This window comes from Chanodichthys erythropterus, chromosome 3 (genome assembly GCF_024489055.1).
Source record: "Chanodichthys erythropterus isolate Z2021 chromosome 3, ASM2448905v1, whole genome shotgun sequence".
Classification (NCBI taxonomy): Eukaryota; Metazoa; Chordata; class Actinopteri; order Cypriniformes; family Xenocyprididae; genus Chanodichthys; species Chanodichthys erythropterus.
In genome coordinates, this window is record NC_090223.1 from 3,069,969 (window position 1) to 3,088,597 (window position 18,629).

Below are 18,629 nucleotides of genomic sequence, written 5' to 3' on the forward strand. Positions count from 1 at the left end.
TTTGTTCAGCATCATGAATGAATGAAGAATAAACACCAACCTCTTTGTTCTTCAGTATCTTCAGTGTGTTTCATTCTGCTTTGATGCTCGTCTGATGGGAATATTCCATAATTGTTTGGAGAATTGATGTGGGAGGGGCTTGCTTTGTCACGGTTCACTAATCCGCTGTCTCATACTGTTGTCTGTGTGTAGGTTTTGGGATGTGTCACTTGATTGTTCTGTGTGGGCGTCGCCGCTGATGGCTGATCAGCGGCATGTGGATCATTACACCTGCCTATATAACGCCTTGTCTTTCGTCTCATGTTTGTCAGATCGTTTGTTGAAGTCCTGGTGTTGTCCCGTTGTTTCTTGTGTTTCTTGTTCCTGGATTGGATTCTCGTCGCTGTTCCCTGTTTGTCTCGTTGGATTACTCGTTCTGGATTTCATTCACGGATACTCACACGGACACACGGACTCACCATTCAGAACCATCATTCATCACGGACACTTCATCGCCCATCGAAGTCCCTGTGTTACCCCTCTCCTGCTGTCTGATTTGCTGCTGTGTGTTTTGTTGTCTACTTACCTGGCGTGAAGCTCTATTAAAGAGATATTAACTTGCATTTGTATCCAGTCTTCTTTTCCGTGACATGCTTTTGATGTGGAGGAGGAGCTTCACTGATGATGAATCCTAGCATGGGAGGAGCTTATCTGCCAAAATAAAATAAAAAAAATCAGTTACTGAGTATGTTTTTTATGCTCATTGACAACAGAATATAAATAATGTTATTTCTTCCAAGCATAAATAATGGTATGATGAAGCATAAAGACAGAAATGTACACATTTCAAGTCAACAAATTCCCTCAGTCTGTTGACAACAATGAAATGTCATTTACATTGAGTTCACACTTTAATTCTTCCTCTCTAATCTACATGCAGCCTATACTGGAAAAACTGTGATTCGTATGAGTTTAATACTGAACACTGCTTTGATATCTTAAATATGGGATAACAGTATTATCTTTCAATAGAGCAGTTATTTCATAGTCTTTTCTCATATATCCTGAATCAAATAATCAATGTTGATAGTCTGAGGATCATTAGTATTAACAGAGCTGCTGATAAAACAGTTCTTTGTGTGAGGATGTTTGGCTATTTTGGACCAATAATTGGAACAAAAAGCAGTTGAAGGATAATGAGCAAAGTTAAGTTATTTATCTGACTCAAATATAAATAATGTGTCTTTCTTGGAACTAATAGGAAGAGAAATGATTTAACCAGAATAAAGAAAGTTATAAACTTTAGCTTTCAACATCATCAGTAATAAAAGGAAAGATTTAAGAAAAGTTGTTGCTTTATTTTTATTAAACCATGTTTAAATATACAGATAGTATAAATTAAAAACAACTAAAAAAAAAAAAAAAAAACCTACACCAAAACTAACTTACAGGAAACCAGAAGACCATAAACCTGAAGGATAATGGCTGGTGATCAAGAGAGAGAGAGAGAGAGAGCATTAACATATTCTCCTCAATGAATGTTTCACCAGTACTATCTAGACTGTTCATTAGGATACTTTAATATCTCCATTAAGTTCAGCACAGTTCAGTTCAGTTTATGAGCTGTCAGATGAGACCAAACATGTTAGAAGACACTAGTAGATCAATAGTATGTAGTGAAGAAGCGTGTGTCCTGTGAAGATGGCACAGTTTAGAGGTGTAAGAGACACAACAGTCCTCAATCAGCATAATGACGATTCCCTCGCATCTGATTCAGAGCATTAGCATACTGTAATGATGATGAAGGCCATTGTCCCACATTTAATTCACATGAATAATTACATTATTACATGAATAAGTGATAACAGCTGTACTAGGACAGTCAAGAGCTCAACCCATACTTAATGTCAATAGTTCCTGTTTTCACCTCATTTATTATGCTGATGTCTTCAGATCTGCTGTAAATTGACACTTAAAGCTCATTTCATTGCTGTCAACAGACTGAAGGGATTTGATGACCATAAATATGTGTATTTATTTCTGTTTTTCTGACAGTTATTTACAACTTTTCTAGATATCTTTCATTATTTTAATGAAGAAACAGAATAAAGTGAGAATTAAAAACAAAACAGTTCTGAATTAGCATCAGTTGTGTTATGATAGATGGATATAAATGATTAATGCAATTAGTTTAAGGGTCAAAGGGGGTTAATATAGCAAACGAAAGAAAGAAAGAAAGAAAGAAAGAAAGAAAGAAAGAAAGAAAGAAAGAAAGAAAGAAAGAAAGAAAAAGAAAGAAAAACAATTTAGAACAAGAATCAATTGCTGACATTCAAACACTGTATTTAAGGATCACAGTGCAGCCCAAAATACTCTTTCATTGTCATTTTAAATCTTTATATAAAATTTGATATCTGGACTTTAACCCTATAAACACAGTAACTGATATATTTTCAATTTTGGCAGATCAGCTCCTCCCACTACAGTTCATCATCAGTGAAGCTCCTCCCACATCAGTCACATCATTAGTGAAGCTCCTCCCACATCACTCACATAATCAGTGAAGCTCCTCCCACAGCAGTTCATCAATAAATTCTGGAATATTCCCATGAGACGAGCATCAGAGCATCAGGAAGAGCTGAAATCTGCAAAGACTGAGTTTATTAAAGAGGACAGTGAGAACATGAGTGATCCAGAACCCTGCAGAATGAAACACACTGAAGATACTGAAGAACAAAGAGGTTGGTGTTTATTCTTCATTCATTCATGATGCTGAACAACATTCATGATAGAAAGATTCAAGCACTTCTGCACATTTAGAGAAACAGTCAAACTATGAAATGAGACATAATGACCTTTTCTCACAAAAGCTCAGTAAAGGGAAGTTTGAGAAACTTTCATAATGATTGTCAACATCAGATCAAACTAAATATTTATTTCACATTATTTCAATATCTGCTTCACAGTTTGCAAGAGTGTTTCCAGAATTTAGGCATTTTCAATATAGTTTACAACATTGTTATTTTTAGGAATAAACTGTAAACACCAAAATGTTTGAAGTAAATGAACTTTCCAGAATGGCTGACAGGGTTGTAAGTGTAACTTGAGCAAAATCTCTTCTTACAGTAACTTTGGTAACAGGGTTGATGAATGCAGTCATTCATTTGTGTAAAAACTGAGACAATGGATTGAGATTATTTTCTTGTCCCATCATGCTGTAGAAAGATGATGTCACTTCCTGGGTGTTTTTGAAAGCAGGAAAATCATGTCAGAAGTAACAGGGTTGAGTGAATCATGAAGGACACTGATAATAACACATTTAAAGATGCAGTCAGTCTAGACTTTGAGCTTGTGAACTTTCTATAGACGCTGTAATGTAAAAATATACAATCTACTCGACTTTACTGCAAGCTTCACTTGATCTTGTGTTTCTGGTGTCCCACATTCACATGTGTATGAATGGAAGTCAGTGGAAGGAAAAGTCTAGTGTGACCGGCCCTTAATAATTACACAGTTTTAGGAAAATAAATTAAATATCAGTCTAAAAGTTGATGTCAAAATAATGCTGTTAATATCACATTAGGTATTTCTGTCATTGATCAAATATATTTATTAGTTCTCACTACAGAAACATGCTCTAATGTTTTAAATATAATAATTGAGTAAAGAACACACGCCTTGCCCAAACTCTCTTTTCTCCTCTTTTATCTGTGCACCCCTCCCCCTCCCTCTCCCCTCCATCCCTTCCTCTCCCCCTGATTCAAGACACTGAAAGTTCACTAAGAATGTCTGTAGACGACATAAGATGTTTCTTGTCAATTTATCTTTCCCCTTGGGTCAAATGGACCCTTTTTTAGGACAAATGTGGGCAATTTAAAAACAAAAATAACAATTTCCTTAAACTGAGTGGGTGTCAGATTCCTTAATCCTTGGCTAGTTTGCCACCCAAACACACATACACACACACACACACACACACACACACACACACAAACTGAATGTACTTGATTATACAATGTCAATTGGTTAAAAAAAAGCTCCTTAATTGGTCCTTTGTGGACAAAAATCGGCACCATAGGGAATGAATGGGGAATACTATAATTCAGAGCAATGTTTACTTTATTTTCTTAATATTACTTATTGAGAATTATTTAAGGGAAGGTGGCAGAGCAGCTATTTGGGAAATTATGTAGCCAGAAGACCTCCATTCAGTGCTTATTGTCTTAATTTAGTAAATCTAAATTTAATAACCATTCAATATTGGAGTCAGATTAAGCGTAGAGTTAAAGTAAAATTGAAACTAAATTCTAAAAATTAGTTGAACTTCACAGGAGCGCTGAAAAGAAATGCATTAAACTTTCACCCAGACCTCTGGATTCTGCAGTTGGGACGACAGGTGGCTCTTTACAATTGGTTGATTAATCTTAATGTAATTAATTTATGAAAATGCAAATGCATAAAAATGATCAGAATGTTTTATAGCAGTTGTCCATCACAACAAGGCTCAATGTTATGACCTTTAACTTTACATTTCTCTTTTCTCTCTTTAAATTATTTTGATGTACTGAAAATTAAATTACCCTTTTTTCTTTGATTTCAGAGCTGATGGAAGTGAAGGAGGAGAGTGAAGAACTGAGTGAAGTGGAGGAGAAACATCATGACAAACCTGGAGAAAAACCTTTGAGTCGCTCAAAGACTAAAAAGACATTTTTAAAGAAAAGAAGAGCCAAGAAATCTACAACCTGCACTCAGTGTGGAAAGAGTTTCCCAACCAATCAAAGTCTTAATGTTCACATGAGAATTCATACTGGAGAGAAGCCGTTCACATGTGATCAATGTGGAAAGAGTTTCAGTGAATCTGCACACCTTAAAGAACACATGATGATCCACACTGGAGAGAAGCCGTTCACATGTGATGAATGTGGGAAGAGCTTCATACGAAAAGTACATCTTAAGGATCACATGAGAGTTCACACTGGAGAGAAGCCACACACATGCCATCAATGTGGGAAGAGTTTCAGACACTCATCAACCCTTAAAAAACACATGAGGATCCACACCGGAGAGAAGCCGTTCACATGCGATCAATGTGGTAAGAGTTTCAGTGAATCTGCACACCTTAAAGAACACATGATGATCCACACTGGAGAGAAGCCGTTCACATGTGATGAATGTGGGAAGAGCTTCATACGAAAAGTACATCTTAAGGATCACATGAGAGTTCACACTGGAGAGAAGCCACACACATGCCATCAATGTGGGAAGAGTTTCAGACACTCATCAACCCTTAAAAAACACATGAGGATCCACACCGGAGAGAAGCCGTTCACATGTGATCAGTGTGGGAAGAGTTTCAGTGAATCTGCACACCTTAAAGAACACATGATGATCCACACTGGAGAGAAGCCGTTCACATGTGATGAATGTGGGAAGAGCTTCATACGAAAAGTACATCTTAAGGATCACATGAGAGTTCACACTGGAGAGAAGCCACACACATGCGATCAATGTGGGAAGAGTTTCAGACACTCATCAACCCTTAAAAAACACATGAGGATCCACACCGGAGAGAAGCCATACGCATGTGATCAATGTGGTAAAACATTTGTTGGGTCATCACACCTGAAGAGACACCTGACAGTTCATATGAAGGAGAAGCCATATCCATGTTATTTATGTGGAAAGAGTTTTTCACGGCTGCAATATTTACATGAACATCAGAAAACACACACTGGTGTGAGAGAGTACATGTGCTTTGACTGTGAGAAGATGTTTACTACAGCAAACCATTTAAAACAGCACCAGATAATTCACTCTGGAGAAAAACCTTACAAGTGTTCACACTGTGACAAGAGATTCAGTCGGTCATTATCTCTGAAAACACATGAGATGATCCACACTGGAGAAAAACCTTACAAGTGTTCACACTGTGACAAGAGATTCAGTCGGTCAACACATCTGAAAACACATGAGATGATCCACAGCAGAGAGAAGCCGCACACGTGTGATCAGTGTGGAAAGAGTTTCTCTATTAAAAGTGACCTGAAGATACACATGAAGATCCATGCAGTGGAGAAACCACATCACCGCAGTCTGAAATGAAGTAGTTCATCTTCATGTGCTGAACAAGAAAATCTCTTCTGTGTAAGTTAGCCACAGCCAAATCTGTCCTCTCTAGCTTTAGTTGGCCCCATGGGAGACATTTGACTGTTGAGGTGTGTGTGTTGGGGGCAACTGGTGATGAAGAAAAATGCCATGTGGCAATATTGATAATATTTCCATTTTAAACCATGAAGGCGAGCTAGTTGATATCACACAATCAATGTGCAAACTTTGCGTGAGAGTTATGCGGGTGAAGAAGTCTCAAACTCCAGTCAATTATTCACTACAGAAACTGAAAGTAAAAACTGACTGAGCTTTTGGCATCTGTCACTGCATTAACGGCTCATATTCTCTTAGAGATGATGAGAGATGAATATAATTTATTTTCTTAATATTTCTCTTGTGGCCCATAGTGAGAGAAAAAAATAGTATCTTTCGTGAATCAAGAAGTATTTTGTGTTAAACAAGTTGTCTTTTAACCCTTTCGCATGTAAGCTTAAAATATTCCGGCTGAGCCCCCAGCATGTGTTTTTTAAGGTGACCGTTATTTAGAACGTATCACTTTATTGTTTCCATGGTGACACATCATTGCTTGTCACGTATTACACCACAGGACTGTATGAATGATGATCTGCTTTTATTTCGTTTTTCCTTTTTTATTCAAAATATTAAAAAAATTGTTTACTGCAGCATGAAATATCTGATATTCCAATTGTCAAATATGTGCAAGTGGATGTGTTTTGCTGTTTAAACACCTTTATAACGATCATGTTAGTTGAGCTGCATGCGCGATGGGCGCCGCCATGTTAGTTTGTGCCACACAGAGAATCGGATCTGTTAGATTTACAACATGTGAATTCTTCCACTTCTCCCGAAATACATGAAAGTAAGTGAGTCGGTGAACTGGGGAAGAATAGAGTAAGCTTTTAAGTTACTATCACAATGTGTATCTGATATGAATAAAATGTGTGGTCTAATTATTATTGAAAGTGTTGTTATTTCCGCTTCTATAGACATCAATGTGTATTTTACAAACTCTAAATGTATTGTTTTGTTAGTACTCATGTGTATTTAAATGTCTGAAACATTTGGTTGAAAACACTTCTGTCACGGGTGCACATAGAAACAAGATGGTAAGGATCCAAGTGCAGCGTATTTTATTGTAGGGTAATCCAAAGTCGAGATCCAGAGAACAGGCAAGGGTCAAAATCCATATAACAGTCCACAAACAGAAAACCAGAGGTAACAAAAGTGCACGTAACAAATATTAACAAACCACAACCAAGGACAGAAACAACTGAGTATAAATAGACAGACACTAATGATGAAACACAAAACAGCTGGGTGCAATGACACGAGGATAATGAGTCCAGGAGTGAATATGGGAAATGCAGTTTAAACAGGTGACAAGTCCATGTTGGAGTGCCCTCTGGTGGCTAAACAGGGCACTCCAACTCATGATCATGACAGTACCCCCTCCTTACGGAGCGGCTACCACTTTCAGGAGGGAGATGGACTGGAGGAGGATCAGGTGGAGGGTTGGCGGGCCAAGTCCGGGGTCTCGACCGATACCAGGGTGGTGCTGGCGGAACTGACCAGGCGGGTTCCCGAGGGTCTGGAGTCCTGGCTGATTGCCAGGGCGGCGCTGGAGGAACTGACCAGGCAGGTTCCAGCGGTTCAGACGGCCGGGGCAGTGGCAGCAGGGCAGAAAGCCTGGGCGACGACGGCAGGGCAGAAGGCTTGAATGGCGGCGGCAGGATAGCAGGCTTGGATGGCGGCGGCAGGGCAGACGGCCTGGGTGACGGCGGCGGCAAGGCAGACGACCTGGGCGGCGGCAGGGCTGGCCAAGGGTGCTCTGTGGCCATATCAGAGAGAGTGGACAGCACGGTGACGGCCTCCGTGGCCGTATCAGGGAGAGCGGACAGCTCGGTGACAGCCTCCGTGGCCGTATCAGGGAGAGCGGACAGCTCGGTAACGGCAGCAGGCTCAGGCTGGGGCTGTTCTGGGACGACAGCAGGCTGCTCTGGGATGACAGCAGGCTACTCGGGCTGGCAGACTGGTCCAGGGTCAAAAACACCTGAGTGCCTCCTCCAGGCATGCAAGACCGCCAAAACATAAAAAGTAAAGACAGCCCTCTTGGCCATTACAGGACTGACAGGGAGAGCATGCGGGGCTGGAGCGGACTCACTGGCTGGAGCGGGCTCTGGAGTGGACTCACTGACTGGAGCGGACTCTGGAGTGGACTCACTGGCTGGAGCGGGCTCTGGAGTGGACTCACTGACTGGAGCGGGCTCTGGAGCGGACTCACTGACTGGAGTGGACTCACTGGCTGGAGCGGACTCACTGACTGGAACGGACTCACTGACTGGAGCGGGCTCTGGAGCGGTCTCACTGGCTGGAGCGGGCTCTGGAGTGGACTCACTGGCTGGAGCGGGCTCTGGAGTGGACTCACTGGCTGGAGCGGGCTCTGGAGTGGACTCACTGGCTGGAGTGGACTCACTGGCTGGAGCGGGCTCTGGAGTGGACTCACTGGCTGGAGTGGACTCACTGGCTGGAGAGGGCTCTGGAGTGGACTCACTGGCTGGAGTGGACTCACTGACTGGAACGGACTCACTGACTGGAGCGGGCTCTGGAGCGGACTCACTGGCTGGAGCGGGCTCTGGAGCGGACTCACTGGCTGGAGTGAACTCACTGGCTGGAGTGAACTCACTGGCTGGAGTGGACTCACTGGCTGGAGCGGACTCACTGACTGGAGTGGACTCACTGACTGGAGCGGGCTCTGGAGCGGACTCACTGGCTGGAGTGAACTCACTGGCTGGAGTGAACTCACTGGCTGGAGTGGACTCACTGGCTGGAGCGGGACTCACTGGCTGGAGCTCTGGGGAGGCCTCCGGGTCTTGAGGGATGGAAGCCTTCCTCCTCCTCTTCCTCTTTTTAGATGTGGGAAGCGGAGACTCAGTGCCCACCTCCTCTGAGGCCTCTGGAGCGGACTCACGGGCTGGAGCTGGCTTTGGAGTGGACTTGCTGGCTGGTGCGGGCTCACGGGCTGGAGAGGATTCCCAGACTTGAGCGAACTGATGGACTGGAGCAGGTGCTGGAGGTATCCGTATCTGCCCATTCCCACGCAGATACAGGTAGTTGGAGAAATTCCAAAAGTTTAACCCCCTCACCAACTCCATCTCCCACTGCGGCAGAGGTTTATCCAGACAACCGTTGAATATTTCCTTGAGCACCGCATCAGGAAGACTTAACCTCTCCGCCCGTGACCAGAACTTCTGGGTAAAGGCCCTCACCTCCATTCTCCTCTGCCGAAGTTTGGTCAGACAGGACTGCTCCTCCCCAGCCCCAGCAGATGGCCGGATCTTTCCGCTGCTGGATCCTTGCATGGTGGTTTGTTCTGTCACGGGTGCACACAGAAACAAGATGGTAAGGATCCAAGTGCAGCGTATTTTATTGTAGGGTAATCCAAGGTCGAGATCCAGAGAACAGGCAAGGGTCAAAATCCATATAACAGTCCACAAACAGAAAACCAGAGGTAACAAAAGTGCACGTAACAAATATTAACAAACCACAACCAAGGACAGAAACAACTGAGTATAAATAGACAGACACTAATGATGAAACACAAAACACAATGACACGAGGATAATGAGTCCAGGAGTGAATATGGGAAATGCAGTTTAAACAGGTGACAAGTCCATGTTGGAGTGCCCTCTGGTGGCTAAACAGGGCACTCCAACTCATGATCATGACAACTGCATAAATGTGATAAATGAAAAGTGCTGCGCGTGTCCGTCTCTAGTTTAGCGCCAGCCAAAGCGCGCAAGCATATTTAAATTTGGCAGTTGGTCACATGATGCACTGAACGTTCTAATCACACCGGTGTGATCGTACGCATCAAAGGGTTAAATGAGGAGTATGCCATCTAACTAATCGGTTCCACTTTATATTAAGTGGCCTTAACTACTATGTACTTACATTTAAATTAATCATTTGATACAATGCACTTATTGTGTACATACATGTTTTTACATTGTACTTATATTTTAAAAACACCTGCATGTAATTACATCTGTAATTAATTTCTGTAATTACATTTACAATTACACAGTTGACCCATCCCTTACACCTTAACCCTACCCTTAAACCTAACCATACCACCAAAGCTTTCCCTAACCTTACCTGTATCCCACATCAATAACAGCAAAAGTGTTTTGCAATTCAATATGAACCCAATAAGTGCATTGTACTTATTTTTTTTATGTAAGTACATAGTAGTTAAGGCCACTTAATATAAAGTGGGACCAAAAATGGATAACTAATGAATGACTAAGGCATTTATATAGCACTTTACTATGTAATACTGTACACCCTAAGTGCTTCACAATCACATCAGGGGTCGCTCCTCATCCACAACCTGGATAATTCAACAGCAGCCACAGAGCAACAGTGCCAAGATCAAATCTATGGTTTATTGATAACGATAGCACCTGTTTAAAAAATTGATCTGACGTTTTGAAGTTGTGAGGTTATGACAACGGGCGGTGCAAATATGCATACGCCGAACGCGTCTTTCCCATGGTCTTTCCGTGCTCATGGGCAAAGGAGTTTCTCTGACAGGCTCGCGCGAGACTGAACGGAACGCGGGAAATTAAGTATACCCGGGCCTTAACCGCTCTAAATTGTAATGGACTGGAGCTCACGTTCACACAGTGTTGAGAACTTAGCGACTTTGTCGCTAGATTTAGCGACTTTTCAGACCCCTTTAGCGACTATTTTTCAAAAAAGCGCCTAGCGACAAATCTAGCGACTTTTTGGACAAACCTCAGTAACTTTTCAAATGTCACCAGCACTGTCCTGTGAGCATGAGGTCTTGCTTTCCCGCTGCCGTCACACCTCTCTTGGCGTTTACTCTGTTCAGTGAGTGGCTGAGAGGAGCAGCAGCACGAGTTCACGCCATCTGACAGACCTGAATGAGTGAGCTACACGAGCACACAGTGTTGTCACGGACTAAAGACTATTTCTGATTCTCCTTTGTTTTATATTTAAAGAATTTAGTTTGAAGGTTTTGATTTCCATTTTTCTTGTGTGCTTATCACTTATATTACTCACTATCACAGAGCTTTAGTTCATCCGAACTCTGTGAATTCATGTAATTTACAAATATATAAAAATGTCATTCATTATATCATACTCGTTCTGTTGCCAGACAAAAAAATTAAAATGTATATAGGCTATATATAAATTATATAAATTATATTTATATATATAGGAAATGAGAACAGCTTTATTTGACATTCGGCTATTAAAATACAGTATGTGAGCACGGATTAGGAGAGAAAACACTTTAGGCAGGCAGAATGCAGCCCTTATCAAAAGTGCGGGGGTCGACTTCTAACTTTTCAAAACTGCGGGGGTCCTGACCCCCCTGTCCCCCGTGCCAACGGCGCCCCTGGTTTGATGGTCGTGTAAATATGAGAAATACCGTGAACTGCTCGACTCTCCTCAGAAGACTCGACGCTGAAACTGAATGAGAGGAAGGCGCGCACGAGCTGTGACGTCATCGGCCGCGAACAGTAGATGATCAAAGACGCACCAAATACGGTTCAAAACGACAAAACATCTATAAAAATAACATAATCACTCAAAAAACAACACGCTGCTCATCTCTATTCCTGCTCTCTTTCTGCTGGTTGTGTAAAGCTGTGGTGAGATCATTTCAGTTTATTTTGGAAAAAGTGTTGTTTAAAGCAGGGGCGGATCTACCGGGTGGCACGGGGTGGCAACTGCCACCCTAAGAAAAAGCTTTGCCACCCCATCTGCCACCCCAAAATTATCAAAGAATAAAATATGTAAGCAGTGTTTCAAGTACTACTGATTTTGAGCAGCGAGCGCTTCAATGTGATGACATAAAAAAGACAGTGTATTGCAAAATAATGGCAAGAAAACACGTCTTTCAATAAGCTGCATGACTATTGCACGCGAACGCAGCGCGCCCCGTTTAGTCGGCTTCATTAACAAATGACTCTTATGAACCGGTTCTTTGGGAGTCAAAAACACAGCATAGCCAAGTTCATTTACGAATTGTTTTCCATTTGTTCGTGAATCATAAAATTACTGCTTCTCGGCTAACTCAGAAGTCCTCGAATTTTCGTAATTTTTTGCGAGACGAAACGGTGACATGAAATCAATAAGAAGATCCCGAAACTAGTTAGGTAAGAATCTAAATGTATTTTAGCTTTTCTCGATTGCTAACACATTATAAGTGATTCAGTTGGCCCAGTTTCCCAAACCATTCGTTCAGTTCTCAAAACAAAGACACATTTCTCAAAACGTTTAACAATGACTACATTAGGTAGCAAAACTGATGGCACACACCAGTCAAAATCTGAGAGAGAGCTGAAAGAATAATTTACAGGCGTTTTAAACTTACACAGTACCAGTACTTTAGATGAGGGAAATTTCACTATGAACAGTAAACTGTAGCACACTGTACACCCTCAAACTTGTGATTGTCAACTTTCTCTGTAGCCATTTGTTATACTGTATTTTGCAGAACTGAGAAATGACTGTCTTGTGTCAGAAGACCAATACACTGCTATAGTACCTTATTTACTGTAATAAAATTTGGCCAAATGTGCAGAGGATGCTGAATTTCGTTTTACTGTAATTGACAGTATACTGTATTGTGGTGCATACCAAGTTCATACATATCTACTGCCAGATCACTTTACAATAGTAAAATGAAAAAAAGAAAGAAAAAAAATCACTGCTGTATTTTACTGTATCTGTAAATTTATTTTTGTATAGTGTAGTAGACAGTGAGATGCAAAATAATTCCTGAATCCCAGTAAGCAGTATTTTTGTTACAGTGTTATATGAATTGATCTCACTAGTGTTCACTGGGCAGTGCAGTAGTGTGTATTTGTTAAGTTTTGTGTGTCATCTGAGGCCAAAGTTTGATTTTGTCAGACAAGAATAAGTTTTTGACTATAACATTTTATTTTGACCTGGAAGTTTGAGGTTTGTACAAGTTGGTGCATACCAAGTTCATACATATCTACTGCCAGATCACTTTACAATAGTAAAATGAAAAAAAGAAAGAAAAAAAATCACTGCTGTATTTTACTGTATCTGTAAATTTATTTTTGTATAGTGTAGTAGACAGTGAGCTGCAAAATAATTCCTGAATCCCAGTAAGTGGTATTTTTGTTACAGTGTTATATGAATTGATCTCACTAGCGTTGTGTGTCATCTGAGGCCAAAGTTTGATTTTGTCAGACAAGAATAAGTTTTTGACTAAAACATTTTATTTTGACCTGGAAGTTTGAGGTTTGTACAAGTTGGTGCATAGTTTTGAGACTGTGTTTATATAGTTGTGAGAAAATATTGAATTGAGAATCAACTGATAGCAGAGCTTGACTATGAGGCCTGTCTGAACCAACACAGAATGCTTGATGTATGATTTTTAGTTATATTAGGATAAGTTTTAATGTTTGTAACCATAAGTGATCTTGTAATGTCTTCCCACCCTATCATGTTTAGTCTTGATTAAATCCTCTCAGGATGTTTTAATTAACAATGTATGTTATGATAAAATCCATTATTCTGTTATTAACCTCCTCTAGAGTAAAAACTACCAACTCTGACTCCGTCAAATATAAAATATATAAAAAAAGAGACAAATGAAGCATTCTCCCATTAAAAGTCTCTTCCTACTATTGGTCATATCACCCAAAATAGGTGTGGACTGATTTATCCTTAAAAAAGACAACAACACGCCTGGTCGATGTTCTCTCGATTGTATTTGGATTGACTCCCATACGTCTCTCATCCAGCTCCTGTCCAGCAATCGTGCTTCCATCCCACGCTCAGTCATCCCTATCGTTCTGAAGAGACTTTCAAGTTAAATTCCTGCTGAACACACGACTTTGGGAAGAGACCAAAGGAAACTCCAGCTTGAACGCACTGAAATTCTCCAGACACACACATCCACACAGCACCAACATTACCACGGCAAGTATAACCCCTCTTCAGATGCGTTACATGCCCTATTAAGGTGATGTGATTCGTTGCTGGCTCTCAAAGGTCTAACAGTTTGTAATTTTGCCATTCTTTGATTATCTCTCTCTTTCTGTCTTGACTTTCGTTATCCCATATGTATTCTTCTCTTAGATTTAGTTGTATGTATTTGTAGTTTTATGTATTAAATCCAGTATATTCACTTTTGATTGTCTCTGTTGATGCTCACGAATGAAGCCAGGTCACTTTAACCTTTTGATTTTGCTGCTATATGCTTTTAAACTGTTAAGTACTTGGATAGGAAATTATTCCTCTTGGCCAGAAGAAAAACCTCCTTTTAAGAGTTGATAAAAGATTGTACTGAAAAGTTTTGGTGGACATTAAAAAATGAACAATAACAATGAGTTGTTGAAAAAATTACTAATAAGTTTAATCAATTATTGAAACAAATACAAATTTTAAGTAAAAGTGACACCAAATGAGACAGATCTTCTCTTTTTACTGACTTATAAGAGCCAAAACATCTCGAGAGAAGCAAAGTGTTTCAAAGATACATGAAAGAATATTCTGCTGAAAAACAATGAAGAATGAGATCAAATTAATATCAGATTCATGTTTCTCTTAAAGCGTCATGACTCTTCTTCAGCTCCTGAACTGTGAGAGCACAAGAATACTTCATTTAAGAAACTCCTGCTTTCCTTCATGAAAGAGAACTGAGTGATGGAAATTCATTACGAACATTAACACAAACTCCGGAAGATGATGTTTGATTGTTGTGTCTCTCGCTGCAGCTGATCAGGACAGATTTCTATGGAAGAGATGCTTTATTGTGTCACGTTTGGTGTCACTGCTGGATCTGAAGATGATCTAGCCTGATCCGCTTCTTCCCAGTGTGAACTCTCATGTGAATCTTCAGCCTTGATTTAAATGTGATGTGTTTTTACACTTAGAGCATATGCGTTTTTTGGTTTGTTTTTCCTTTCTTGATCACATCCATCAGGTCTGTTGGTCTAGAAGAAACATTAAATCATGTGAGATTTCAAATGAATGACAAACGTCAAATGAAAAGAGAAGCTCAAAGTCAAGATCATGATGAGTTCAAGAGCATTTTAATCCCATCAGATCTGATCGACAACTGCTGTGTCACGATTATGATCTATTTTAATGTCATAAAGATGATTTGTGTTATAAATCACTAGTTTGGTCATGAAACTCTAGGTGGAGCAGGCTTGACATGTAATCTGTAAAATAAATGTGTAATCTGTAAAAAGATAAATTATGCAAAAAATGTAAAAATTTGCTGACAGACGGTCCTTTCTCACCAAACGACAAATATGTTGGACTAATGGTGTGTTCGCTGCACCTTATGTGCTTTAATTGGTCATGATTGACAATGTAAATCTGGTGAACATCAGAATGTTCTTCAATATCATGACGTTTCATTCTGCAGGTTCTGGATCACTGGATCTCTCTGTCCTCTCCTTCCAGATGCTTTCTGGTAGTTCAGACAAAAAACATTTAATTTACAACAGACATTAATAATAATTAAGATATTCACCCTTGATATCCAATAGCCTGTTATATACATTTCAAAGAGTTGTTCTAGTCAGTTTGATGTTCATTCACAACACGAGGCTTCATGAAGTCAGAACAATTACTATGAACTTTAAATCCTGGATAAATAAAGGATGGATGAATGAATGAATGAATGAATGAATGAATGAATGAATGAATGAATAAATAAATAAATAAATAAATAAATAAAACGCTTTTTCCATAATAAACTGAAATGGTCAGTAGTCCATCTCAGCACAGCTTACACAACCAGCAGAAAAAGGGCAGAAATAGAAATGAGCAGCCTGTTGTTTTTTGAGTGATTATGTTATTTTTGTTGATGTTTTGTCGTTTTGAACAGTATTTGGAGCGTCTTTGATTATCTACAGTTGGCGGCCGATGACGTCACCGCTCGCACGCGCCTTCCTCTCATTCAGTTTCAGCGGCGAGTCTTCTGAGGAGAGTCGAGCAGTTCACGGTATTTCTCATATTTACACGATCATCAAACACACTTTATACAGTTTGATCAAGCGACAGGCTCATGTCTGTGTTGTTTTCATCGAGCACAGCGATACTTGTGCGTCTTTTCTGTCGTCTTCTTACTAAAATAAACATTTAGGCTCCGTCCACACGAAGTTTTCCTCGTCTCAAAAAATATCTGCGTCCACACGAAACCACTGAAACGACTCAAAATGATGCAGCATACATTCCAGACCATTATGTGGCGCTGTAATTCTGCTGCAGACATGCACTTAAAGCAGCGAAGAAGACTTGGAGCATGCGCATAAACCTTGCGCGCTGAATACAAACTATAGCAAATCTTAGAAATAACGCTTTATTTTTTATTCAATAGCTTCCGCAGCACGAACGCAAGCATGTAGAGTCTGCTATTGCTGTTGTTGGTGCTGTTTTGTGCTGTTAGCGCGTCTGACTAGGGTCGACACGTGGGGCGATGACATCATCGTTTCAGAAAATAAACAGATGTCCACATGACAACGCCAAGACGGAGTATTCAAATTTATCCACTCTGGGACCCGGGCGGGACAGGGCTTTAGTGCAGCAGCAGCAGCAGCAGCATGTGAGGCAAATATTAACATTATACAAATATTAACACACAAGACATTCTCAACAGAGCGACGAATCGATGATTCACCATGGAAACAGAAGCTAAGAAAAAGCGCGCCATTCTACTTCATTCTTCTTCTTTTATTATATGGCGATTTACATAACCTACTTGGTGCACATCACCACCTATTGGGTGGTTATGCAATCATTTTTTATTCTTAATATTGTTTGATGCTAATTATTTAATAAGAAATCACATATATGTATTTTATTATAGAAATTATAGCATAGAAAATGTCCTGTTATAAAGGATAAAAAGCAGATCCATGTGTGAGATGACAATAAAATACATTCATATATTAGAATTGAATAAACAGTTATATATTGTATAATATAACATTGTGTATATAACTGTAACTATATAACAAATTTAGATACATTAATATAACCATATTGATAATATAACATGCATCTGAATTCCTCTTAAACTAACTAACCCTTGAGAGAGCAAGTTGCTATGGTTACTTACATACCCTAAAAGTTACCTCCCCTTTTTGGAACTGAAAGTTGAGGTTATCCGCTTACTTACTCTTAAACATACCCAGTTATGTCACATAACCTGCTTTCTGGAATACCCCCCTGAGCGATTCTGTGTGATTGTTTCGATGTTTATAGTGAACACTGCTAATGAATGTCAAAGTTTGAGATCTGTGAGGAAAATATGTTTAATTCATTCAGAGCTGAGCGATTTTGTGTTCGTTTGTGTGATTGTTTCGATGTTTTATTGTGAAAACTGCTAATGAATGTCAAGTCATAAGTCAAAGTCTGAGATCTGTGAGGGGAATTGATGGGAATCGATCTCTAGTGTTGCTGCTGCCATTTTATTTCTACTCTTTTAACATATTTGGACTTTATTTCAACTTTGTCACTTTACATTATTAAAACACTGGAACAGAAAGTGCTAAATACATTGAGCCTGTAGCTAATGAGCCACATAAGATATTTTAAAATGATAAATAAATGTGTAAAAGTTTGACTCTGGAAACATTAAATTGCTTTGAGGTGCTGTTTAATTAATTAATTTTTAAAGATTTGATAATTGCAAGTTTTTCCATCTAATTACATTATTGTATTAAATGTAGTTACTAGAAATTCAAATTATTCATGCGGACATTACTGCTGTAGTTTTTTTATATTGTAATGGTGCCATTAGTGTTTGTTTTGTATTCTTAAAGTTTTATCCATGTCATATTGTGAGAAATATCAGTATTGTCTTTCAATAGATCAGTTTTGTAGTCTTTTCTCATATATCCTGACTCAAATAATCCTGTTATATCTTTGCTTATACCAGCTAAAGACATAACAATGGCGACGAGGACAGAAAGTAGATGACTACCAAGTTAAATCTGATTGCGAGTTAATTTAAACCAGAAAATGGATTATGCAATAGCGCAATAGTGCCGAAGTTCGATTGCTACAGTGAACCTGCAACACTGGGACCACACTGGACGAGATGGCTGTCGGCATTTAAACTGTTTGCGGATGGAAAAGGATTGCTGTTAGGAGAAGACGCAAATGACGCGACGAAACAACGGAGAAGGGCACTGTTACTTCATCACGCGGGCACAGATTTGCAAGATATATTTTCAACATTGGAGGACACGGGAACCGCGACAGATTATGACGCTGCTGTGGCCGCTTTAAATTCGTACTTTGTGCCCTGAGTAAACACGGCATTGGCGAGACAGTCCTTCTATCAGATCACGCAAAAACAAGGTGAGACTGTGCAACAGTTCTTCACGAGACTCAGACAAGCTGCAAAAGACTGTGATTTTGGTGTAGACAGAGATAATCAGCTGCGCGATGCAGTTTTGAGCAAATGCAGTTCGGATTACATCCGGAGAAAA

The 18,629-nt window shown here is 39.9% G+C and overlaps 1 protein-coding gene across 1 annotated transcript in view; it reads left to right on the top strand.

The window, feature by feature from the left end:
- Window positions 1-2,653: 2,653 nt before the first annotated feature.
- Window positions 2,654-18,629, top strand: part of LOC137015261 (zinc finger protein 729-like) — a 192,106-nt gene continuing 176,130 nt past the window's right edge. Inside the window, exons 1-2 of the mRNA XM_067380111.1 lie at window positions 2,654-2,720; window positions 4,580-6,033. Of these exons, the coding sequence (XP_067236212.1) occupies window positions 2,663-2,720; window positions 4,580-6,033 (1,512 nt within the window). The 5' untranslated portion in view covers window positions 2,654-2,662. The remainder of the gene's footprint in view (window positions 2,721-4,579; window positions 6,034-18,629) is intronic.